This window comes from Exophiala mesophila (assembly GCF_000836275.1).
Source record: "Exophiala mesophila strain CBS 40295 unplaced genomic scaffold supercont1.5, whole genome shotgun sequence".
Lineage (NCBI taxonomy): Eukaryota > Fungi > Ascomycota > Eurotiomycetes > Chaetothyriales > Herpotrichiellaceae > Exophiala > Exophiala mesophila.
In genome coordinates, this window is record NW_015622508.1 from 596270 (window position 1) to 619789 (window position 23520).

The 23520-nt window shown below is 50.7% G+C and overlaps 8 protein-coding genes across 8 annotated transcripts; 4 read left to right on the forward strand and 4 right to left on the reverse strand.

The window, feature by feature from the left end:
• Positions 1-290: 290 nt before the first annotated feature.
• Positions 291-1409, forward strand: PV10_07014 (uncharacterized protein; the record flags this gene model as incomplete). The annotated part of the gene is made up of 4 exons (XM_016371870.1): positions 291-363; positions 417-713; positions 784-1164; positions 1228-1409. The coding sequence occupies 4 exons, from the start codon at positions 291-293 to the stop codon at positions 1407-1409; spliced, it is 933 nt and encodes a 310-aa protein (XP_016221202.1).
• A 2801-nt stretch (positions 1410-4210) lies between these two features.
• Positions 4211-6121, forward strand: PV10_07015 (uncharacterized protein; the record flags this gene model as incomplete). Its single annotated transcript, XM_016371871.1, has 6 exons — positions 4211-4498; positions 4555-4731; positions 4780-4983; positions 5038-5162; positions 5225-5663; positions 5723-6121. 6 exons carry the CDS (start codon positions 4211-4213, stop codon positions 6119-6121), a joined length of 1632 nt encoding a protein of 543 aa, XP_016221203.1.
• A 497-nt stretch (positions 6122-6618) lies between these two features.
• Positions 6619-9293, forward strand: PV10_07016 (uncharacterized protein). Its single transcript, XM_016371872.1, has 6 exons — positions 6619-6928; positions 7162-7763; positions 7810-8120; positions 8176-8493; positions 8558-8756; positions 8854-9293. Exons 1-6 carry the CDS (start codon positions 6769-6771, stop codon positions 9178-9180), a joined length of 1917 nt encoding a protein of 638 aa, XP_016221204.1. The 5' UTR covers positions 6619-6768; the 3' UTR covers positions 9181-9293.
• Positions 9294-9736: 443 nt separating this feature from the next.
• Positions 9737-12401, reverse strand: PV10_07017 (uncharacterized protein). Its single transcript, XM_016371873.1, has 3 exons — positions 12146-12401; positions 11620-12097; positions 9737-11570 (listed from the first exon to the last, which is right to left on the reverse strand). Exons 1-3 carry the CDS (start codon positions 12360-12362, stop codon positions 9755-9757), a joined length of 2511 nt encoding a protein of 836 aa, XP_016221205.1. The 5' UTR covers positions 12363-12401; the 3' UTR covers positions 9737-9754.
• A 1316-nt stretch (positions 12402-13717) lies between these two features.
• On the reverse strand, positions 13718-15780 carry PV10_07018 (uncharacterized protein). Its single transcript, XM_016371874.1, has 2 exons — positions 15525-15780; positions 13718-15286 (listed from the first exon to the last, which is right to left on the reverse strand). The coding sequence occupies exons 1-2, from the start codon at positions 15675-15677 to the stop codon at positions 14507-14509; spliced, it is 933 nt and encodes a 310-aa protein (XP_016221206.1). The 5' UTR covers positions 15678-15780; the 3' UTR covers positions 13718-14506.
• A 140-nt stretch (positions 15781-15920) lies between these two features.
• PV10_07019 (uncharacterized protein) lies at positions 15921-17830 on the reverse strand. The gene is made up of 2 exons (XM_016371875.1): positions 17201-17830; positions 15921-17079 (listed from the first exon to the last, which is right to left on the reverse strand). The coding sequence occupies exons 1-2, from the start codon at positions 17540-17542 to the stop codon at positions 16495-16497; spliced, it is 927 nt and encodes a 308-aa protein (XP_016221207.1). The 5' UTR covers positions 17543-17830; the 3' UTR covers positions 15921-16494.
• Positions 17831-17869: 39 nt separating this feature from the next.
• PV10_07020 (uncharacterized protein) lies at positions 17870-19776 on the reverse strand. Its single transcript, XM_016371876.1, has 2 exons — positions 19336-19776; positions 17870-19284 (listed from the first exon to the last, which is right to left on the reverse strand). Exons 1-2 carry the CDS (start codon positions 19709-19711, stop codon positions 18071-18073), a joined length of 1590 nt encoding a protein of 529 aa, XP_016221208.1. The 5' UTR covers positions 19712-19776; the 3' UTR covers positions 17870-18070.
• Positions 19777-21184: 1408 nt separating this feature from the next.
• On the forward strand, positions 21185-22670 carry PV10_07021 (uncharacterized protein). Its single transcript, XM_016371877.1, has one exon. It carries the CDS (start codon positions 21353-21355, stop codon positions 22187-22189), a length of 837 nt encoding a protein of 278 aa, XP_016221209.1. The 5' UTR covers positions 21185-21352; the 3' UTR covers positions 22190-22670.
• The last annotated feature ends 850 nt before the right edge of the window (positions 22671-23520 follow it).

A 23520-nucleotide genomic window follows, 5' to 3' on the forward strand; every position in this document is an offset into this window, starting at 1 on the left:
GTGGAGCCACGATCATCTTGTCGTGGGTTGTGAGAGGGACCCGACGGCTTCCTTCATGATAGCAATCGGACATCATCGGACATGCCCAACACCCACCTGGGGTCCGTGTCGGCTAAGATGGGCAGTGTCATCGGACACAATCATGGCCACGATTGAAGTAGCCAGTTGTGCTCTGACCTTCAAGGACCTCGACTGGGCAGGGCATAAGTAACTATCTCTAAGAACTTTCAACAACCCTCGGATCAGTGGAAAGACATCAAAGTTCATACCTTGACCGAGTACCAGGCATCATGGGGTCTTACATCGAACCAGAAAAGGTCTTCACCTTGAATACTGGCGCTGCAATTCCAGCATTTGGACTTGGTGCGTCCACATCTTCTACAGTCTGGTACTAGACATGCGCTGATATTAACAAGGCACGTGGCAATCGGCGCCGGAAGAAACGATCAAAGCAGTCAAGCATGCCATCTCAGTTGGATATCGACATATCGATACAGCTTACTTCTATGGTAATGAGGAGTCAATTGGACAAGCGCTCAAGGAAGTCCTGGATGAGGGGGTGGTCGACCGCAAGGATTTATTCATCACTACCAAACTGTGGTGCACCTATCACACCCGCGTCGAAGAAGCACTCGATAAAAGCCTTCAGAGTCTTGGGCTGGATTATGTGGATCTGTATTTGATGCATTGGCCGATTGCCATGAATGCCAATGGTACGGGACAGATCCCCCTTTTCACCAGTGCTAAACTGGTGATTTCGACTTTGACTCACACCCGACATAGGCAATCATGACACTCGGCCGATGAAGGAAGACGGAAGTAGAGATCTAGACACCACCAGATCTCACGTCCAAACCTATCATGACATGGAAAAACTGCTAGTCTCTGGGAAAGTCAAGGCGATCGGGGTAGCCAACTACTCGGTCGGATATCTGAAGGAACTTCTGGCCAACTGCTCGGTCGTCCCAGCCGTGTGTCAGGTCGAACTGCATCCTCGACTTCCCCAAGAAGAACTGGTAGCATTCTGTCGTCAACATGGCATTCACAATACTGCTTACTCTCCTTTGGGAAGTAGTGGTGCACCTTTGATCTCCGATCCAGTTGTGCAAGCACTGGCCACGCAAAAGGCAAAACCAGCTGGTAACATCCTTCTCAACTACCATGGTAGGTTACATCTTCCTTCAACATTTCTGTTCAAGAGAAAAAGCTGATAGACTATCTAATCAGTCGAACGTGGATGCTCTGTTCTGCCAAAGTCGGTTGATCCATCGAGAATAGCGCAGAATCGTCAGCTCGTGCCTTTGAGCAAATCTGACATGCTTGAACTGAGTGCCATCTCCAAAGACCGGCCCAAACGATTCCTGTGTCCTGATTTTGCGGGACAATTTGGGTGGACAGACACTAAATAGATGCCCTAGACTTTGTCTCTTCATAGCTAGTCAACACATTTCCGAAATGATTCATCCTTAAAACCGAAACTGTTCCAAGGCAGAATCCTATTCTTTTCGTTACTGGAGCTTCTGGTGCTGTGAAAGATAGGCGTTCTGCCAACTAGATCGTGCAAGGAGCTGTAAATAATCTTGAAGTACCTCTCGCTCGTTTTCCTGGTATCATGTTTCAATGGTGTGGAAATGTTGAGTCTAGGAAGGTCTATAGCATCTCAGATCGTATTCAACATCAGTATATTGAGCATTATCGACTATATCCTTAGCCCCTCAACCGTACTTCTGAAGCCACCTCACAGCTCTTCGCTATATTTAGGACCCTTCTAACCACGTGGGGTGTATACCAGCAAGGAGCAGGATGGAAGTCCGCTGGTCGGGCAACACCCTATCCATCAAGACCAAAATCTATAGCACATATCGGAAGTGCTTGTTTTCGATATCCGTCTTATCCATGAAACCGGCTTCGATGGCTTCCTGGCCAGCTTCTCCATCAACAATCTCTTCCACGCCGTACAGTCGATCACGCCTCTTGTTCTCCCAAGACATGTAAAAGCGCAACAGCAACAGGACAACCTTGAAGGCAATTGAAGAGGCCAGAAGAGCAGTGATGCCGGTAAAGTAACGAGGGGCTTCGTTAGCTTTGAAAAAGTTGGACCCTGCGACGGTGCCAGCAGACCAGACCACGAACCACAACCCGTTGATAAACGAGCGTTTGGTGTGGCCGGCAAAGTTGGCAGCGAGCAAGCTGTAGCACATAGCAGGACCGACAGCCGAGATGTACAACAGCCAGGTAGACCCCACAAGTCTCCATCGATGCTCGAGCCCCGTGAGTCGGATGCCCAGAAACCCTCCGAGTGGGATGAGTAGAGTCACCACCGTCACATAGATCCGCACGTTCTTGTATCGTGACGCAATCCATCCAGAGATCGGAAGTACGACGAACTCGAGAATACCAGTTGGGAGCTGTAACAATGTCGCGTCAAGGCCAGAGAAACCAAAGCCCTTGATGATGGCAGAACCGAAATACCCAAGACCACCGCTGGCAATACCAATGGCGAAACCACTTGCGCACAGCAAATACACTTTGGGATCCATGAAAACTTCCTTGATGTGGTGTGGCTTGAACTTCTTATCCTTGATGCCGATCATGTTTTGAGAGACTCTGTCGATAGCGATGAGTTTCTCCTTGTCGGTAAGCCACCAGGCATTCATTGGAGTATCAGGGACAACATATAGCTGAAGAAGCAAATAGTCAGCACCGGTTCAGAGTCATTTAATGCAGCCACGGGGATCCAACTTACAAAGATGCCAGACCAGATAAGGTTGACCGCCCCAATGACAAGGAAGATCAATTGCCACGAGGCGACCGAAGTGCTAGTGACATGTCCTAAGCCAAAGGCGAGCAGAGAGCCCACGGCGGTCGCCAAGCCGTTCATAGCGATGAAGAGCAGCAGTCGCAACGAAAGCTCCTGGCGGGTGAAGAACATGGAACAAATCACCATGTAGGCGGGAGTCATGTTGGACTCAGCCATGCCGAGGACGAATCTAAGGGCGAAGATGCCGCCAAAGTTCTTGGCCGAGGCACAACACATGAGAAGTATACCCCAAATTCCAATCATGGTGCCAGTGTATTTGGCAACAGGTAGACGCTGGAGGAGCATACTGGCGGGAATGTACCAGACGATGTTTCCATATGCAAACGCCGTGGCCACAGTCGAATACTGCTGGCCTTCAAGTCCAAGGTCAGGGATCAGCGTGTATGCTGCAGCATAGTTCAGAGACAACTTGTCCAAGAATTGAAACGTGAATGAGAACATCAGCTAGTGCAAGAGTCAGTATCAAAGTCCAGACGAAGGCATGACCAAGGACGGAAAAGAGAGTGGGGTGATAGAGACATGCTCTGGTGAATACTCACAACAGGCATCAAGATGCGGTCCAACTTCTTCTTGACCTGAGCCCTTTCGGCCTCGATGTTTTCAGAGTGATAGTTCTGGGCTTGGGCATACATGGAGGCCCCAATGTCGTTGGTGCTAGCGATAGCAGCGACCTTCTCGTTCATTGGGTCAGGCTGTGTCTCGGCAGCAGACGAGTTGGTTGCCACCTGCATGTCCATCTTTTCGTCGACTTTGGTCTTGGTGAAAGTCTGAGAGACTGGAGTCTTGAATTGAGGTGGAGAGGTTATGGCGTGAAGCGAGATGCCCATCGATTTGAAAGAGTCTGGGACCCTTTTAAGTATTCCAACGCACATGCACGTCTACCGCGATAGGGGGCATGTCTTGTGATAGAGGCTCATCAGTTGAGGGCCCCGGCCCGGTCGAATCAGATTGTTCACCATTTCCCAGTAAGATGAAGAGTCAACCTTTGAGTTCTGTGACGGTTTGTGGGGAAGAAAGATAACGGGAACATTTGTCGCATCTGGTCGGCGTTGGCAGTCCGATGGTCGCCGATGGTTGAGATCTTGCCGTTGCAGGACCCACCCGGTAGACAGAGCCATTGCGGACGGCTTCGGACTTCGATCATCAATTCGACTCTCGTTGCAGCACTCGAAAGTCATGAGATTGAATTACTCAATCTTTCCGGATGGCCGTGAAAAGGTTTTCGAGTCGAAGGAGTTATCAACAACCAGAGATCGGTGGAGACGTACTAGAAACATGGTACACCTGTCTGATATTTGAAAGACACCGATCACCTGGACACCAACATTCCACCTCGATAGAACAAGCCATTTCTGTTTGTCTATAGCACAGTGACCGATACCCCATCCAATGGCGTCCCAATCTACAAGTCTGGCCACTAATGCCTTGATCAAGAAAGCTCTGGATTTGCGAGACGATTCCTTGTCTCGTATCACACCGCCTTTAGCCCTCAACCATTTGCCCGAACCTCTTCCACAGAACGTTCGCGGCATTCCCAATGAGATATTGGAGAAAGAGGAAATCGAGATTACCTCGCTCGAGGCTAACGAGATCCTAAATGCGATCAGAACCAAGAAGTATTCCTGTGTCACTGTGTGCAAGGCATTTCTCCGCCGGGCCGCCCTTGCACAGTCCTTGGTATTCTTGGACCTTCTTTCTTTTCCGATCATTCCACTGATCATCACGCTTATCAGGTCAACTGTATTACAGAGGTGCTTCCGGAGTTTGCTCTAGAGCGGGCAGCTTATCTCGACTCCCTGGACGAGCCGGTAGGCCCTCTCCACGGGCTTCCTATCTCGATCAAGGAGCATCATGGGATGTTCGGGAGAATGAAGACGTGCGGCTATGTCGCTTATATCGATGAAGACCACGTGAGATTCCCCTAATGATGCTTCGACTTTGTGACTAAACATATCTAGTCTGGTGTGAGTGCAGTCAATGATGTCTTATGGGCTGCAGGGGCTGTCTTCTACGCTCGAACTACCATGCCGCAAACTGGAATGCACCTAGAGACATCATCGAATATCTATGGGGTAACCCTGAATCCATACAACCTGTCTCTTACTCCTGGTGGCAGTTCGGGCGGAGAGGCAGCTCTACTAGCATTGAGAGGAAGTGTCCTGGTGTGTATAGTATTTTATCTTCTGTCCTCGTGGTCCATTCCTGACAATTGCCAGGGAGTGGGGGGAGATAGTGGTGGTTCAATCAGAGGCCCAGCTGCAAATGTTGGAATTTATGGCTTCAAGCCTACAACGGGACGTGTTAGTCGTCGAGGAGCAAGGGTCGCTCCAGGCGGTGATGGGTCAGTGTTCCTCATTGCAGCTCGAATGTTTTGGAGAAGGCAAATGTCTAACCATGACACAGAATAATTGGCTCTCATGGACCGATGACTACTTCTCGATCGGGTCTGTCACTCTTTATGAGAACATATTGTAACTCACAGCCTTGGAATAACGACCCTGCACTGGTTCCTCTCCCATGGCGAGAGGTGAAGCTGCCGACCAAGCTCAAGATCGCTTTCTTGTGGAACGACGGCATCGTGATGCCACATCCTCCGGTGAGGAGGGCGCTCGACGACGTCGCCAAGGCTCTTCGTAGACATCCTGACAGGTTCGAAGTAGTCGATTGGGTTCCTCTTGACCATGCAAAGGCCGACGACATTGCCATGGGACTATACTTTGAGGACGGATGCCGAGCAATCAAGGAGGTGCTCAAGAAGGGCGGCGAGCAACCACGTCCTCTAACACAGTGGATCTTTGACAATGAACGCGTCAAGCACAAGACCATTGAAGAAGTCTGGGAGGTAATTTCATCGGACTCATTGACTTGGCCGAGACTCTCTTTCTGACACTTTGCGTGTAGTTTAAAGCACGAAGAAATGAATACCGACAACAATATAATGACTATTGGCTAGCCACTGGAGATGTTGACGGCCATCCTGTCGACGCCATCATCTCTCCAGCTGCTCCAGGTGCGGCTTATCCACACAATAAAGCAACTTATTGGCTCTATACCAGCCAGTGGAACCTCCTTGAGTACCCTGGCTCTTCGTTTCCGGTCACCACGGTGGATCCAGAGTTAGATGTCAAGGATGAGTCTTATGTGCCAAAGAACTCCCGAGACAGAGAGAACTATGACCTTTACGATCCGATCATCTTCAAGGACGCCACAGTCGGATTGCAAATCATCACCCGTAAGTTTGAAGATGAGAAGAATCTCGCTATTTTGGAAGCAGTCGAGATAGCCATGGGGAGGACATAAGAAAAGGGGCAGCACGTGACCGTTATTCACAACCATGCAGCTTCTTTCCCAAGTCAAAACTAGAAATCTCACCGCGCTGCTCAATAAACTTATGACTTCCATCACTGAAAGCTATACTATGGTCCAGATACTCAGTGACACCCCGCTTTTAATCGTCGAATGTTGGCCAACACCTTTGTGCCGATGGTCCAGGAACTTACGGTATCACAGCGACATGTCATCGATGGCACAATGCATCTTGATTGGGATTTATGTCGTCCAAAGCTACACGAGTTCTTTAGGAGAAATAGATGAGTTCTGCGATTTAGCTCTGATATTACGAGATAAGTTAAGAATCGGATGCTCAGTTCATGTCGGTGTAAATTGCGGGGAAAACCACTTGCAGGTGGATCCTATCTCGCCAAGAGAGGTGTCCGATCAAGTCCGACAAGCCCGAAAGCCGCTGGTGACACCTTCAACAAACCCGTCTTTCCATATTCCTAGAGAAGGCCTTGATGAACGGCACGGCATTTGCTACCTCACTCTCGCAGAAACATGCGAAATCTGCCCTTAGAGATACGGAAAGGCCTATCTTCATTCCCACGTTCCATGCCATCTCCCTGATATGAGATCCGCCGACACAAAGCCCGTTATCCATCTGTCGGATCATGCAGCCAAACGCCGAATACATGGGCCTTCGGACACCTCGAAGGGCAAGCAACATGTCTCGACCAAAAAAAGCGAAAGCATGTCAGAGATGTCGCTCGAGGAAGCAGCGATGTGATAATCAGGTGCCTACGTGCCGGAACTGTGCTTCGGCCAATATAGGTCAGTACTCGACAATCTTTCCTGTCACCTTGCTTGGCTTTTGCTACACAACGTCCTCGGCTCGGACGTTTGTATCAGCAGTCATCGCGCTTCCAAGTCATGCTTGGGGGCAATGTTAGGCTCTGTAGGGCCAACATAGCCCTCGCCCAGACCTGTACACACCCCTACTTGTGCACTCTAATCCACCAAAAGCCCGTAACACCAAGCTTGCTGAACGAGCTAACACAACGCAGAATGCATACCAGCCAGCCATGAACCTATGGGAATGTACTCAGTGTCCTATGTCAGATCTCTTGAATCTCAGCTCTCCAACTTCCAAGATCATCCAGGTGAACCAATTTCAAACCAAATAGTCAACCAGCCACACAGTGATAGTCCTTCTCGACAGATACTCGAACAGCCAATCAATCACAATGTACTAAATCACGGCGGACTCGCCCCTCAAGATGCCCCAGAACAGCTTGGAATGACCTATCTGGCTCCTCTATATACTCCAAATAACATGTTATATGACCTGGACTTGCTGCAACAAGAAGAAAATTTGTTTTCTATCAGCCACATCCCTCCTGTTAGTCACCGTGACACAACCACCAGCCCTGTTGCAGCAAGCGATACAACGGTCCCGGTACAATCGCTCAGCCAAGCGACTGCTCCTACGGTTGCTGAGGTTTCCATAAATGAAGGCGCTTGTTTCTTTCAAACCTATTTTGAAACCGTCCATCCACGGTATCCTTTTCTTGACGTTGAAGAATGCAGTCGAGCATATCAAGACTGGAAAACGGGTGATATTTTCATCTCTTCCGGAAGCGCGTGGAGCTCATATCTTGTCAAGATGGTATGTCTATGCATCCCACTTCTATAGCCACTGCTGACCTCATGAGATATTTGCGAATGGCTCCATCCTCCGACAAGCGCGCCTGGATTATACGACTCGTCGACAACACCGCGACTTGATGCTTCAAGCCCAGGCCGATCAAAGTATCATGACAGATTCCACCCACAAACCATTAATCCGACTTCAAGCGATGCTGTTGTATGCTATCCATGCGCTACACGGTGAGAGCACATCACGCTTGGTCCACATCATTGGGGTAGTCATGCGCTTTGCAGTGTTACACCGATTCAATCGCCTGGTAAACGATGGGACTGATGAGACCATCATGTCTATCAAAGCGTGGTGGTGTATCTACTCGTATGTTTGGACTAATGTCTGTTGAAGAAGACTTGATACCTACTGACCGTATAAGACTGGATAAAGTAGTGGCAATCACGTTGCAACTACCTCCATATCCTCCTGAAGAATGGATCACCACTCCGTCGTACGAAAGCAGATTCGAACCGCAATTTGAAATGCCATGGGCGTCGGACGTGCCTGGATCGACAGAACGTGCGATATACAACTTTGACCTGAGTTACTACGCACATATGTGCCGAATCAGACGAATCCATTCCAGAATCCTCACTGCAACTCAGGATCTCGCACCAGGGACGGAAACAAAGTTCATTGAAGAAATGCGGGCTGAGATTGATCAATGGTCGCAGCGTGATAAGATGTATGCTTATGGGTAAGTCAGGCCGAGGAGGAAGCCAGAAGCATGTTGTCCGATCTTCGCTGATGAGTTGGAATAGCCGCCCAAATACAGAAGGACACGCAAGTCCTCTAGGATTGACACACGTGGCTGATATCACGCGAGTGTTTCTTTACAGCTCCGTCAAGGCTGATATCAATTCTCCATTGACAGACGAGCTCCTGCAAGCATGTTGCGACACGTGCACGGGGTTCAGAGCATTGCAGAAGAAGCGACAGATTCCTAAACATTGGATTGATGTACGTTTGTACCTCCTTGTTGTCCCTCTGCATTCTATCGCATCCCGAATTCTTGCTTTCTCTCACCTACACTGACATGCTCATTGACATTGACTAGATGCTATTTCAATTCCAAACCGGCGTGACAATCATCTACCAACTATGGCGGAGAGGGACACCGATATCAAAAGCTGCCGACCGAGCCATCCGCGACTGTACATCGAGCTTGGCCATCTTCGCTGACCGGTCGCAAAACACCGATATCTACCGTGATTGTTTGGACGTACTGGCTAGCAGTATCACTCGATCGCTACCGCCGGGCAAGATCGACGATGAGTCTCGTCAGGAGCTGGCGGCCTTGGTCCAGCAGATCGTTGAAAGCGGTATCGCTCCTCATGTCGCTGCCAAATTGTCTGAAATGACGGCCAATTTTGAGTCTGGCTGATGAGAAAACTACTGTGGTCGCATGGCTACTAGCCAAAATACGACCGTGTGGTTCATGCACATGACTTATGGGTTTACGAGTTGATCGAGCGCTGAAATGACTTTGAAATTTTCGAAACACGAACCATGTGAATCAGTGTCCTCCATTTATGGGTGGTCCATCTCGAATAAGCGCATCTACTTCGACTTTTTTCACTGAGTGCGAGACTCAAATTTTGCAAGCCGCGTGGCCATCTAGAAGCAATGGGAAGCAATGGAACGATCCTCTCGCTCATGCTTTCTCACCATGTCTGATGAGATGCTCAGATCGCTGGACAGTCTGGAAGAGGTCACATCTCGCGTTGGACAGGTGAAATAAACGCTTGTAGTCTGTTACAAGACCATTAATACAACCGCTAAATAATAGGCCGTCAAATCGGAGACCATGATAATGCATCATAGCATTGGCCTGAGCGAATGAGCCACTCGTGTCCCGTCCCATAGCGCCATCTATGCATGCTTGGTATGCCCATACGCCGGATCACATCGTTTCGTTAGACCATGACAGATCACCCTCCCCGTGATTATCATATCACTCACAACCCTCTCCACCACGAGGTCTCAGGCACCTTAAAATGGCCCTTGAGGGGCGTGTTGGCACTCGAGTCTCCCACAAGGACATCAAAGGTATCTCTTTCTTGCACCCAAGCGTTGCGTTCTTCGTCCCAGAAACTGGCGGCGTATTTCTTGGGAATGACAATGATAGACTGGACGGTCTCGCCGGCCTTGACGGCAACTTTGGCGAAGCCCTTGAGTTCCTTCCTGGGTCGATTGATGCTAGGATTATGTTGTGAGACATAAACCTGAACAACTTGGGCGCCATCAATGCTACCAGTGTTTGTGACCGAGGCAGAGACCAAGATGTCGACACCGTTGTCGTCGACAATAAGATCACTTATCTCAAATGTCGAGTAGCTGAGGCCGTGACCAAATGGAAACGCAACCTGTTTGTTGGTTTTCTCGTAGAACCGATAGCCGATATAGACGTCTTCGCCATAGATGGCTCTATTTCGCTCCGACTTGTAGTTCAAGAAGGCCGGGTTATCTTCGTTCTTGAGAGGAAAGCTCAAGGGCAGCTTGCCGCTGGGGTTGGTATCACCAAAGACAATGTCGGCAATAGCATTACCGGTCTCATTGCCTCCGTACCATGCTTGGACCAATGCTGGGACTTCATTGAGCCAAGGCAGTGTGACGGGGGTTCCAGACTGCAGGACAACAGCAGTGTTTGGGTTGACAGCGACCACAGCTCGGATCAGGTCATCGACACCAGGAGGAAGGTGCATATTCTCTCGATCATAGCCTTCTGATTCCCATTCACTGTTCAGGCCAGCACATAGGACGACTTGGTCAACCTCCTTGGCCAGCTTGACAGCCCTCTCAATCTCTTTACTGATCTCAGCCTTTCGTTCCAGACCGACTCTCAGACCACCCGAGCCAAAGCCGGTGGTGCCCGGAGTCGTAAAGGACATGGTAGGGAAGGTGCCAAACTTGACAACAATGTCGTAGGCGACGCCTTGTTCCAGCTTGAGGACCCCAATCTCTTCTGCTGTTCCAGCACCGAAGAATGTGTTGCCGGGTCGTTGGACGGTCTCGTTGTCTACGACAAGCTCACCATTGACAAAGATCTTACCGCTTCCTGCACAAGCCAAACTAAACTCATACTCGGCGGTCTCCTCTGGTGTGAATGTGCCGGTCAACTCCAACCAGTATAGATAGTTCTTAATCAAAGGGTGCTTGTAGTCAACCAGAAGAATGTCGGATTTGTTGACAAATACTTCGTCAATCGACATGCGGTTGGGGACGGTGGCAGGCTCTAGGAAGACATTCATGGTCAAGCCAACTTGACCATCCTTCGTCTTCGTAAGGTTGGACATGAGCGGTACCGATTTCCAAGCGGGACATCCCAACTCGTACTTGGCATCTGGTACCTTGGAGCGGAGGCCGTCAAGAGGGCTGATGGCGTAGTAGGGTGCCAGGGAAGCGGAGCCACCGCCACAGTAGGAAGCATAGGCAGCGTTGGGTCCAATGATAGCTGTGGTTTTCTCTTTATGGAATGGAAGAACGCTACCTTCATTCTTGAGAAGAACCAGGCCATTTGAGGATATGGCACGGAGAAGAGCAGAGGTTTCGGGAGTGTCGTAGGTCTGCTCTGGGGCATTTTCGGGAATACCTAGGGGTTGTACTTTCTTGACCAGTTTAAGGACTTCACGGACCCGAGCATCGACTTCCTGAATGGTAAGCTTCCCACATCCAAGGGCTTGGTTGACTAGCTTCCCCCGGATGTAAGTGGGGCCAGGCATTTCCAAATCTAGCCCAGCCTTGATGGCTTCTGTGGTAGAGTATGTGCCGAACCTCGAGATATGTCAGTCAGGCAATCCACAGGAAGGGTTTATGAGCTTACCAGTCACTCATAACCAGGCCATCGAAGCCCCATTCTCCGCGCAAGATGTCTCGAATCAGACGAGGGCTCTCGCTAGCGTGTGTTCCATTCACTTTATTGTATGCAGTCATGTAGCAATCGGGGCTTGAGTCCCTCTGGGCGATTTGGAATGGCATCAGGTAGATTTCTCGAAGGGCTCGTTCGGTGATGATGCTGTCAACGGACTGTCTCTGGTCCTCTTGGTCATTGCAGACGTAATGCTTGATTGTGGCAGCCACACCAGTTGACTGTATACCATTGATGGTGGCAGCACTCATGGCGCCGGCAAGGTATGGATCTTCGCTGAAACTTTCAAAGCCACGACCTCCAAGAGGCGACCTCTGCATGTTTGTGGTTGGCCCTAGGATGACCGAGGCGCCCTTGCCGATTGCTTCGACACCTTGTAGAGCGCCTCCTTGCTTGATGAGGTTCGTGTCCCAGGTCGCTGCGAGGCCAGTTCCTTGGACGGATCAGAAAGAACAGCAGAGAATAGGAGGATGAAACTTACCACAAGGCAAGCATGCAGCGGGAACACCGTTAAAGAACCGAGTGCCACGAACGCCATTGGGGCCATCTGAAAGTCGAATTGAGGGAACACCTAGTCGGTGAACAGGAGCTGTATGCCAAAAGTCGATGCCAGACAGCAAGGCGACCTTCTCCGAGGTGTCGAGCTGGGAGAGCACATCTTCGACGTCGAAGCTTGTCTGGACTGGTAAAGAGCCCATTTTGGGTGGTGAAGGGTTTCAACGGTACAGAGAAAGAGTTGGAAAGAGAAACAGAAAATGAAACAAAACACCTACCGAGGGTCCAAAGGGCATTTCAAGAGCCGGGTTTCCACGAGGCCACACCGAGAATTCAGCCGAAGTTGAATATCTTGGAAGTGAGTTGGACATTGGAACGTAGCATGCAATGATAGGAAAACGCGTTTGGGTGAGAAAACAGAGGGACACAGCGATTAGGTGGAGAGTGGAAGAACTTCGGAGACCCGCAACTGATAGTGGAGAGAAGGTACGATGGTGACAGTTGCGCCCGGCAAGCGACATGCATGAAGCGCATGCGCCTGCACATGCGGAAGCAGGTGAGCCTATAGCATGCGTTATGTCTCTGCGTACAGGGAAAGATGTCAGTGGCACCTGCCGTTTGGATTACCCCACCGTAAATACTTAGTCTGAGCGGAAGGCACCCGAGGACTTGGGGGGCAGGCGCAGTTGAGCCCCCTCGGCCTCGAGGTCACTCCCCAGCCAGGCATAACTTTTCAATGTCATCCCACGAGAATCGACATCGACCACGATCGACGCCAGTCATATGCACGGCAGTTGTGGCATGCATGGGTGTCTCGTGTCGGCACTATCTCCAATCATCTGCTTGTGTTTCAGCAGCCACATAATTAGAGGCGCTGGGCCACATCAAGACATGTCGAACGATATCAAGTCGAAATGATGGAGAATGATCGTCGCCGCCTCCAAATCCAATCTTTGTGCAGGTTCTGGGCAGCGGACGTTCATGTCATCGATTATCCACTGCCTGGAAACAACGCGGAGTTTCGGTAAGGCTGTAAGCTGCGTGGATCACAGCAGATTCAAGGGCAAATTGGACAGACGAGGTACAAAGCACCAGATGGTCTACCCACGGAGTAGTTGGTGAGTCGATGAGTGTGGAGGTCGCAAGAAACCCTACCTGGAGTGAGGGTACGCACGGAGCCTAAGGGCCTACGGGTGCGCCGAGGGGGGCCGAGGGCCTCAGAAACTCGGGCCAGCGCCTGTTCAGAATCCACGTCGTGGGGCTGCCCCAGGTCTGGAGGTCAGCGTGGCTTTGGCGCCTCTCGGCCTAAGGGGTTCACTGGGGCTTTCAGTTTAGGCAGAATTGACACCCAGCACAAGATTGGTCGCAGGCTAATCCTCGGCCACACTAAAAGGTTGGACTCTAATAACTCTCGGAAGGCAGTGATAGATGTCTGGAGCAGGAACCACTGATGACAAGCGACCAGGAACCAGGAAGTAAAATAAATCCGTATCAATGGACCATGGCCAGCGCCCCCCAAGACGAATCCTGTATCAGGCACCCCAGGCACCTCGGAGCAGTCTCCATATGCGTATGTGCCTGTCTTATTTGCCTGTCTTCTGGAAGCCGGCGATAATCTGCTGATCCCGCCAGAGCGTCTCGAGTGTCGATCCCCTTCAAGAGGACGATTCGCCAATCATCGTGTTTGCTCTTCCAAAACCATAATCCCAGAGTCCCAACGGCTCAGTCTTGTAACAGTCCCACAAGGCACCCATGGCATCAATATCATCCTGTTGTAATATCGCCGGGTTCTGGGGGCCACGGCTTTTGTCTCGGAATTTGGGAATCCGGTTCCACGACATGCTCATCCCACGCTCCCGCGACCCCTCATCTTCGCTTTGGGTATGCCCTATCATACCTTCACACGCGCAAGTTCCTCCTGTGTAGAGAAAGTCATGTCATTGTCTTCCTCGCCGGCTCTTCCTACCCTGGTCACTGTTTGTGCGTGGAATGAATCCTTGCCCCGCTCCTGGATACAATTGTTCCAGCATGCCGGATCTTGTATCACGTGTTGATAGGGATATCAACATCCCCTGGCACATCCATCGAGTCCGATCTGCCCCGGTGCCCACGGACTTGCACATGTCGTATCAGATACAGGCAGCCTCAATATGGTTGTGGATTCATCTTGACCGAGCCAGCCTTATCAGCTGTGCCTCGGTTTGTCCGTCAAGCTATTACCAAGCACTTCGATCGATGCTGTTGCCGTTTTAGAAACCTTGCAGACCAAGTTCAACGACACCAACCATCCGAAATGTACTCGGTAGTCCCCTGTACAAGACCATGTCTTGCTGGCTCCTTGCCCTTCTCAATTTTCGACCTCGACGACTCTCCACGTGACCCCATCGACCACAATTTCATCACCAACCTTATGACCATCACCACATATCCAAATTGAAGGAATCGCGGAGTCATGTTGCATATCGGCGACTGTATTGCTTCGCCAGTCTTTGATCCACCGCGCGCCACTCACCTCGTTGACTGTCGACTCGGCATGCCGCACGGCGGCATTGGACCCGTCGGGGGCGTTTGACCATCTCTCAACCAAGGTCAAGAGCTGACCATTGACGTCGTCCCTCTGCAGGATCCCCTGACAATAATCCCCGATGCGAATGACAGCTCCGCGCCCGTTTCGTACCACACCCACCTCTGGAGTCGACGCTACGGTTTTAGCAACCACGCACGGTGACCGCCTAACACGAGGGCCATCATCATTCCCAGATTCAGCCGGTGGCCCGGTCCAATACTCTTTGTAGAGCTGTTCTTTTCCCGTACTAGGATTCTGCATCATGCCGACCTCGATGCAATCGCCATTGGGGAGAAGAAACATGTCTCCCTCGTCACTGATCCCTGGTCCTTTTGAATCGATAACGTGATTAAAAACGGCGTGTGCCGAGTATGGCATGGTCACCCCATGCGCCTCCTCGTCAAATGTTGTATGCGATTGACCGGAAAATGCCCAGAATGAAGGGTTTGACGTCAGGGGACGACCAGGTTCAGGTGTAACAGGGAAGCGAATGTCGACGAAATCGCCTTTATGAGAGGTCAGCACCAGAGTTGACGTGTCTTCATATGGCGGACTGTAGCCCTGTCGCCAACTCATAGGTCAGCAGGTCTTCTCGCATCGCGTATCAGCACCATCATGTTCCAAGCCTCCACTTCCATCCACTTAATGAAAGTTCAGCTGCGTCCCAAATTGGTACCAAGCAAAGGGGCGGTATCACCGATCTTCGGCCATCGATCAATGAAACATCCCACTCCCATTTCCAAGCGAAAGAGTCGTAATAAAGGTAATGATGACGACAATAAAAATCCAACTAACTCACCCAAGCAATCCCTTTGCGGACCGATATCGACGGCTTTTGTAGAAAGTCCTTTTTCCATTGAGGCAAAACGGCCGTGGTAGCAGGAGAGGGAGAAGGAGGCTTTGTTTGGCCAATTGTCCCCAACCGTTCACCACTCATACCATAGAACTCCATCTCCAAAGCCACTAACGATAAACAGCTTGTTAAGAATAAGTGAAGACAGTAAGTGCTATAAGAAGAAGTTTCGCCTCATGAATTCGTGCTCACGATGGTGTCAAATATCAAAGCATCCCGTGTGTAACTGTTGAATAATAAACTGGCCGAAAGTCAGGGACAAGTGGACAAGTCCGCTAGTGGAATTGGATTGGAGGACCACCACACTACCTAAAAGGTTCTGGCGGCATCTCTCCTTATTGTGCTATCCCATACATATGTAAAAAGCTCCATAAACAATTCCCGGTAATTTATCTTCCATGACTCAGACATGCAGGTATTGGGGAACTGAAAATGTCTTTTCAATCTTTGCAATCGTCATCTTGGATAACTATCTATCTTTTGTATAGTAGATGGTAAGTCCGTTGCAGGTTTAGACACCGGTCATAGTCAGCCTTGCATTGTCCCTACGATTTCAATGGATCTGTTCCCAACCTTGGTTGCACCTGCATAGGACGATCCCACCTCGAAGCGCAGGGGCAGTTAGAGGATCATCCTCGCGTGCCTGAGGAGATACACATCGAGGGTAGGTGGATCATCCTGCTTTATAACGCAAGGGAGAAGTCCAGGTGTAATCTGTGGCAAGACCAAAAATAGCCTGACCAGCGAGCGAGATTGAGTCCCTGCATCTCATCTGCAATCGCATGCCATACCACACAGAATCTGGGTTCTGGTCAGACCCCTGGTGGTGGTCGTTCAGCTTCAAGCCAGACGACGAGGCTGAAACGGGGTTGACAAAAACGGTTCATTTTCGTTTGCCTTTCTGGTCACATGATCATCACAAGACCTTGCCCGCTAGAGCGCCGCTCCCTCTGGAAGAAAAGATGCCCATGATGCCAAAGCCAACGTAGAACAATGCCAAAGGATAGGCCACCAAGCCACGCATGCCCTTCATCCTACCAACACTGACAAACATGCCAGAGCTGGAGAAGGTACACCACCCAACGGCCGCTGCCGTGGTAGCATATCCTACAGCTGTGTCCATGGGCAAAGCCACGCCGAACAAAGCCGTAAAGACCAAAGGCAGGAAACAATATCCCAACACACTGGCACTCCTCGAGTAGGTCAAGGTACTAGAGAAATGACCGCCTGTCCGTGTCTGATGAGGATTCGTATGGTCAGGCGGGGCTTGAGAGATTGGATCTGTTTCATTGGGATCCAGTGGTGGTGTCATGAGTGCAAACATCCAGTGGAGAGCGACAGATCCGAAAAGTGCGATGCCATAGATATAGCCGTAGAAGAACTTGCCGGACAAGGCTAGAAATGTGCCGTATAGTACGAGGAAGAGCAATCCGCCGTAGAGATCGCTGTCGTCCATGATATGAGGTGAGGGTTTCGTCCAAGGATTGAGTACTGCAACGGTCTATATCGACACCAACAGATGGAAGAGGTCAGCCACATGAATCGTTCACACGGTTACGAAGGTAGCCATTCGCAGGGTACTGATGCCCGCTGGAGAAACGGGTTGTTTTCTTCATCCTTACCTTTGTCTTGATGTGTCCAAAGTTAAAGCCCAGCTCTTCCATCAATCCAGGTTCACCATCATAGCCCTCTGTGCCAAAGGCAGCAAGCCAACCTGTTCTTAAACCGCCAGAGTCGCCCATTCGCCCACTGACGCCAGCAGGACCACCAAAGGCCGCTGATCCTCCTGCTCCGTACCCAGGGTATGCTGACGCGCTGCTGCTTCCTCCATAGCCACCGTAGGAGGCTTGTGATGGTGTGGTGTGGCCAGACACGTTTGTGTATGACGAGGGGTAGAATTGAAGGTTGGCGGCGCCGCTGCCGCCTGCAGCTCCTTGGCCGTATGGTTGGTTGTAGTATGACATGATGCGAAGGTGAAGGAGAGGATGAGGGTCAAGGTGAGGGTGACGGTGCGGCCCCCGGAGCCCGTCAGAGGTGAGGTGTAGTCAATGTGTGAGATGTGTAATGGCTGCGCAGGCTGCTACGCGACGAAGGTGGTGGTCTGCTGATGCACTTGCGACGGCCCTGGAAACCCCAACAAAGGACGTTGAAATTCCCCGTGGGAATGTGGGATGCGAGATTCGAACGAGTGATGTTGGTGACGGAGGAGTCCAGAGATCAGAAACTTATGGTGATGACTGTGGAAAGTAGTAGATGTGTACCTAATTCATAATATTACTAGTTGCAGATGTCTTGGGTCGAAGTTGGAGTGTCCAGTTACAAAATACGTGGAATATAATTGGAAACTTTGAACAACTGGCCACTCCTCCATGTCATCCCCACCAACAACGCAACTCTTGCAACTCTGCAACTGTATGCACATCGCCTCAATACCGACATGGTCTTCGTAATTATTTGCTGTTGACAACTGCCTGCCTGCCTTTTATCTACTTCTACAGGAAATTGATGCCAATTCCGAAAGAAACCCCTTTCCTGGCTTCTTCATGCTTTCGGATGACCAGCGGCAGAGAGAAGTTGAGCTCAAATCGAGCCACAGGATGAGCGTATACTAGTCCCACCCCTGCAGATACACTGGGGAGTCCGTTTCCAAGCTCTGTGATGGCGTCCGACACGCCTTGCTTCACTTGGCTACTCGTCAAAGGGCCATCTTGATTTGGATTCCGGATGGCAAGGAGCCGACCTCCGTTGACAAACGCTTGAAATCGAAGTGGTTTGTCTTTGCCAACTTTTGGCAACGGTAGGAACAGGTTCGCGCTTCCTGCTGCGTACAAATCCCCTCCCACAGCGTCAGGACCGTCGTGAGGGCCCAGACCTGATAATCGGAAACCTCGCACATCTGTGGGACCTCCCAACTGGAAACGATCGTTCACTCTCGAAAGCTCAGGGTTGGGGTTGGAGCCCAACGCCAATGGGTACAACAGTCCTGCACGAAGACCTGTCGTGAAGCTGATTCCACTATCACCTCTGATTCCAGGGAAAGGAATTGGGATTGCAGTTTGTGTCTCTGCCTCGGTCTTGAAAAATGCCACGTCTCCCCGTAACGGACCCCATCCTGCGAGTTCAGAGGCCGTCTTCGCATAATAGCCTCGGGACGGTAATTGCGGGTTGTCTCTGCGATCTGTCGTCCAAGTGTGGGATATACTACTCTTGACCGAGTCCCCGGCTTCGTTCTTGATGGTAGGTGAAGCATTCTGCGCGAGACCCGTGACTTGTCGCCAGAATCCATTGTAGCCAAGTTCATGTGAAGATCCATTCGCCGTCAGCCACCGTAGCTTGGTCCAACCTCCTTTGAGCACTTCTTCGTGGCTCGCAAAAACTTTCTGTGTGGCGCTCTGGACACCACCGACCTGAAAGCGAAAATCTGGGTCGCTCAGGATTGGGGTATCAATGGTTGCCGAGTATGAAGATCGCGTCTTTGTGCCTATCGAGGCATTCACGTCCAAGGTTTCTGCGCCGCCCAGGACGTTCCTCCACTGAACATTGGCATAGGCCGAACCTTCAGCATTACCAAGATCTGTCCCTGTCTTTGCAAATATCCGGCTTCTTTCCTTGACAGAGTAGTACACGGCAACATCGGTAGGTGTGGTGGAAGGATCAGTTTTGGATGGCTTGTCGAGATGGACGGAGATTGGTTCGTGATATATGCCTAAAGGACTAAGTTAGCAGTCGCACGTTTTCAAGCTTGAGAGCCTCATACCGAACTTTCTGAGCTTCTGGGCAGTGAGGGAAATTTCGTGGATCAACTCAGACTGGGTGTAAGGGCGATCTCGATTGGCACTGAGCAGAGGATTTATGAGTCGTTTGAGAAAGCCATGGCGGGTGTTGGGGGCTCCAAGAACGGTGACAGAGGCGACAGTAGTGGGAAGCGTGCTATTCTGGTCAATCAACTCGGCAAGTCTCATCTGGCTGAGCTGAAAGGTTTTGTGAATCTTGTCGTTGATTGCGGCTTGTCTCCGCTCAAGCTCTTGGGGATCGGCCTGCTTCAGCAAGTCAAAGATGCGCTCTTCAGGAACAGCTTCAGGAACTGGCTCTGAAGGCGGCGGAGGAGGTGCCGGGATGGGAGAAGAGGCCATGAAGACCGACGGGCTGGTGATCAGCACCTGGGCATGTGCAGGAGGAGCATGGAGCTATACGGCATCAGGTCCGTTCGAGAATCATTTTGTTATGGGGCAGTATGCTAAGCTGGTCTGGCCAGGAGGAGCGGCCTACACCAGGAAGGTATTCCGATCAACTAGCCTCGTCGTAGCTTGTACAACAATCACGTGAGAAGGATGTCGCGTGTCATCATAGTCTGATAAAGAATCACAAAATCAAACAATGGTGTCACTCTTTATAAAACGGAGACGTCTAGTTGAGTATATCTATAAACCTCACATACTGACATAAGTATTGTGAACGAGGATATTCACACATGTTTGACGCGTGGCGTTACACTCAACCAAAGAGGGATAATTAGCAGACTGCTAGCAGTCGATACCCATGATATGTTCCAGGTGAAAATCTCGTAGTCTCTACAGAAATCTTAATGACTTCTCTATTTCATGTAGGCCAACTACTGAGTGGTAGTGCCGGCACTTATATAGTCCAAAAGCAACTACATGAAACCATCTGGCTGGCAACGTATGTTGCCTTGGCCCTTACTGTTCTCTTGACTGATCTTGATTTCGTAGGAGCTACAGTGAGGAGATCGTTGCTATCAAAAGCGTTCAACACTTTCGTCTCGACAATGAGGGGGCAGTCCTCAAACGCTTTCAAACCAGGACTTCGTAGCTCCGGTCTCAGATTGATGAGATACATGACCGTCCCAATACTCCAGCACTCGTACTAAGACATCTCGATGACGATCTCCGGAGAGCGTCTGCATCCCAACGGCTCACTAAGTCCGAAATCAAGTACGTTGCCAAAAATGTTCTCGAGGCCCTAAAAGTGTTGCACTAGGAGCATTATGTTCACACAGGTCTGTTGTTTGTACATCCTCCAGCTTGCGAGGTGCCCGATTGGCTCTCACATAGATATCAAGTAAGATAATGTTTTGGTCAACCCCGAGAAGATGAAATCTTTTGGACGTATTACCGAGCGAGAGGTTTCCAAGGAAGACAAGACCTTTTTGCTCAAGTTATTGAGGCTTGATCCTAGAGATAGGCCTAAGGCGAAGCAGTTTGTTTTCATAGACGTTAACAGCGGCGTCGCCCCCAGCCCTGACTACACCTGAAACGGCAGGACCGCCTAAATCGAATACGGCGAAGAAGGTACTAAGTAGCAATGTAGGTATATCGATCGATCCAAGCCAAGACTGGTAGAGAAGAGACAGAGAAGAGACAGAGTCTCTCGGTGAGAGTCTGAGAGATCTCCAGTAATAGGGCCCACTGCCCCAGGCCAGTACGGAGTAGAGGAAGGTGGCCGATGGCTTCACAACAGAGTGCCAAGCCTGCTGCCCAGTTGTCAGATTGAGTTGAACTCATGGTGATTGGTGAGTCAATGTTTCCACCTCAACATCTCGGAAGACTGCGCATGTCTTGATCTCATTCCCCATCTTTCCTATTCTTGTTCTCCACGACTTCACACCTTTGCTTTGCCTGGCGCAGCGGGATTCCATCACACTTTATTTTCGGATTTCATCATAAGTATTCTATCGCCGTGTCAATCTCATTCTCCCTGTCGCTTTTCTCAACGCTGAACCTCTGCCACCCCTTAGCCCATCATCCTGTCCCACTATGGCGACCAAGGCGGCGTATAAGCGGTTAACACGAGAATATCAGGCTCTACAGACCAGCCCGGTGCCACTGATCTCAGCACACCCGTCTGAATCCAACATCTTGGAATGGCACTACATCCTGACCGGTGCACCAGACACACCCTACGCTGAGGGACAATACTGGGGCACTTTGACATTCCCTCCCGACTATCCCTTTGCCCCTCCCGCCATTCGAATGCACACCCCCAGTGGCCGATTTAAGACGTCGACGAGACTATGCTTGAGTATCAGTGACTACCACCCAAAATCTTTCAACCCGGCCTGGTCAGTGTCGACCATTTTGATTGGCCTCATGTCTTTTATGAACAGCGAGGAGATGACGGCAGGCAGTATCGGAGGCACCGTAGCAGAACGAAAGTGGCATGCGGCTCGGTCAAGATGGTGGAACTCAACAGGCGGTGGTTCGGCGTCCAAGCCAGTGCCAGGCGTTCAGGCGACGACGAGAGGGCTAGGAAACATTAAGGCAGGAGACGGCGGGGTCAAATTCCGAGCCGAATGGCCGGATGAGGATGTGGAGAACTGGAATTGGATTTCAGAACATCGCATCGATCCTACGTCAGGCAAGATGCTTCCGGACGCCGAAGGAGAGAACATCCAGTGCTCACCCGAGACTTTGTCGCTACGACGAATACTAGGTGGAAGTGGCGCCGGAGTAGGGGCTGTCGTGCAAGGTGGTCAGGCCGCCCGAAACGCAGGACAGGGCTGGGTATCCAAGAACAAACTATGGCTGATGGCAGGTGGCCTGGTGCTGTATGTCATGGTGGCCAGACTCTTTGACGACTCGCAAGGGGCATGATGACATGATTCAACCCATGTGATAGAGATTTTGGGTGCTGACTCGCCTTGACTTGGTCACGGCTAGCATTTTACACACGCTCGGTGTTGGAGGCGTCAATTGATGGTGGCGACGGGATCATGTCTGTACTGCTTGACCAATTGAAAGGGGGTACATGCCACATGCATCAATTAGCGGAGTTTTGTTTGAAGCACAGAGTTGATTGGAATGGTTAAAGGGCGGAGAAAGGCGGTAGGAAAATGCAAATGGTAAAGGCAGCGAGACTGAGCGGATGGAATCATAGCCATGAAAATCACTGAGATATTGGAGCCATTGAGGGTGACAAAGCCATCTTGGGGTAAGCCTGTCCACCCTCAGTATGTGTCTAGAGGAAGACAGATAGAAAGGCATCGAGGCGGTATGTCTGGCAGATGTCCAATCGACTTTCGTGATGATTACAAGATGATATCAGACAATAACCAATGGCGATGCTTGAATGAAGTTCAACGTGGTGAATGAGTCTGTGTCAGTGGTACAGTCACAATGCATGCACCTCGTGGCATGGCGTCTCGTCTGTGCGCTCGTGTTGACAGGCGCAGTACATTTAGAATTACGACACGAGCTGAAGGGCTGGAGGGGCGGTGCCAGTACTCGCAACGGAGGAATGTACTTGCATGGTGGCGGCTTTGGGCGTTGAGTCCAAACCTTTGGGCAATACGATGGTAAGTTCGAGGAATTCTCCCTGTCAACTACCTACCTACTAGGTACCTAGGTACTGCTGTAAAGGACTCTGATTCTCTTCATCTTTGATTCTCTGGCGACGCAATTGTGTTGTACAGGCGACAAGGTTTAGGTCGGAAAGTTACTTCAGGTACTTTCGCTCTACCCTCAGCCGCCGGCCCCTCACCCTCGCCCCTCGTTCTAGGCATATACTCCGTAGTTTAACTGTTCTTAAGGGAAAAGCCGGTTACCCTCGGGCCCTCCATTCCCTCTAACCGTCTCAATGGTCCGTACTGACTACCTAAAAATAAGACATTGCTTTGCCGTCCTTACATAAAGTCAGAGTTCCTCGCCTACTATAACAAGAAAGTTTATGTCTGCTACAGGACAGGAGATGGTGGTTCGAGGAGACCTATAATTCAAGGCTAGGGCTGGGTCTGTTGGAGCTCCAGTAACCCCTTGTGCCCTTGTGCCCTGGACCAGCAGGAGGCAACATGCTTGCGGGTACATCAGTCCATAGGTATGCATAATAACTGTGTCATCTTCTGCACTTCCAACCCGGGACTAGCCCTGCAACCTGCAAGCTGCAGCCTTCCTGTGGTCAACCAGACCTTGCAGCATGAAGATGCCGA

Bases quoted from the DNA above. Each gene is read 5' to 3' on its own strand.
- PV10_07017 (XM_016371873.1), bottom strand. From the start codon at position 12,362: ATGGGCTCTTTACCAGTCCAGACAAGCTTCGACGTCGAAGATGTGCTC. The intron at 12,098-12,145 runs GTAAGTTTCATC...GATCCGTCCAAG, and splicing joins CGCTGCATGCTTGCCTTGTG to GAACTGGCCTCGCAGCGACC. The intron at 11,571-11,619 runs GTAAGCTCATAA...ACATATCTCGAG, and splicing joins GGCCTGGTTATGAGTGACTG to GTTCGGCACATACTCTACCA.
- PV10_07016 (XM_016371872.1), top strand. From the start codon at position 6,769: ATGCAGCCAAACGCCGAATACATGGGCCTTCGGACACCTCGAAGGGCA. The intron at 6,929-7,161 runs GTCAGTACTCGA...AACACAACGCAG, and splicing joins CTGTGCTTCGGCCAATATAG to AATGCATACCAGCCAGCCAT. The intron at 8,757-8,853 runs GTACGTTTGTAC...GACATTGACTAG, and splicing joins TTCCTAAACATTGGATTGAT to ATGCTATTTCAATTCCAAAC.
- PV10_07018 (XM_016371874.1), bottom strand. From the start codon at position 15,677: ATGGAGTTCTATGGTATGAGTGGTGAACGGTTGGGGACAATTGGCCAA. The intron at 15,287-15,524 runs GTGAGTTAGTTG...AGTTGGCGACAG, and splicing joins TCCGCAAAGGGATTGCTTGG to GGCTACAGTCCGCCATATGA.
- PV10_07020 (XM_016371876.1), bottom strand. From the start codon at position 19,711: ATGGCCTCTTCTCCCATCCCGGCACCTCCTCCGCCGCCTTCAGAGCCA. The intron at 19,285-19,335 runs GTATGAGGCTCT...TTAGTCCTTTAG, and splicing joins CCAGAAGCTCAGAAAGTTCG to GCATATATCACGAACCAATC.
- PV10_07019 (XM_016371875.1), bottom strand. From the start codon at position 17,542: ATGTCATACTACAACCAACCATACGGCCAAGGAGCTGCAGGCGGCAGC. The intron at 17,080-17,200 runs GTAAGGATGAAG...GTGTCGATATAG, and splicing joins TTGGACACATCAAGACAAAG to ACCGTTGCAGTACTCAATCC.
- PV10_07021 (XM_016371877.1), top strand. From the start codon at position 21,353: ATGGCGACCAAGGCGGCGTATAAGCGGTTAACACGAGAATATCAGGCT.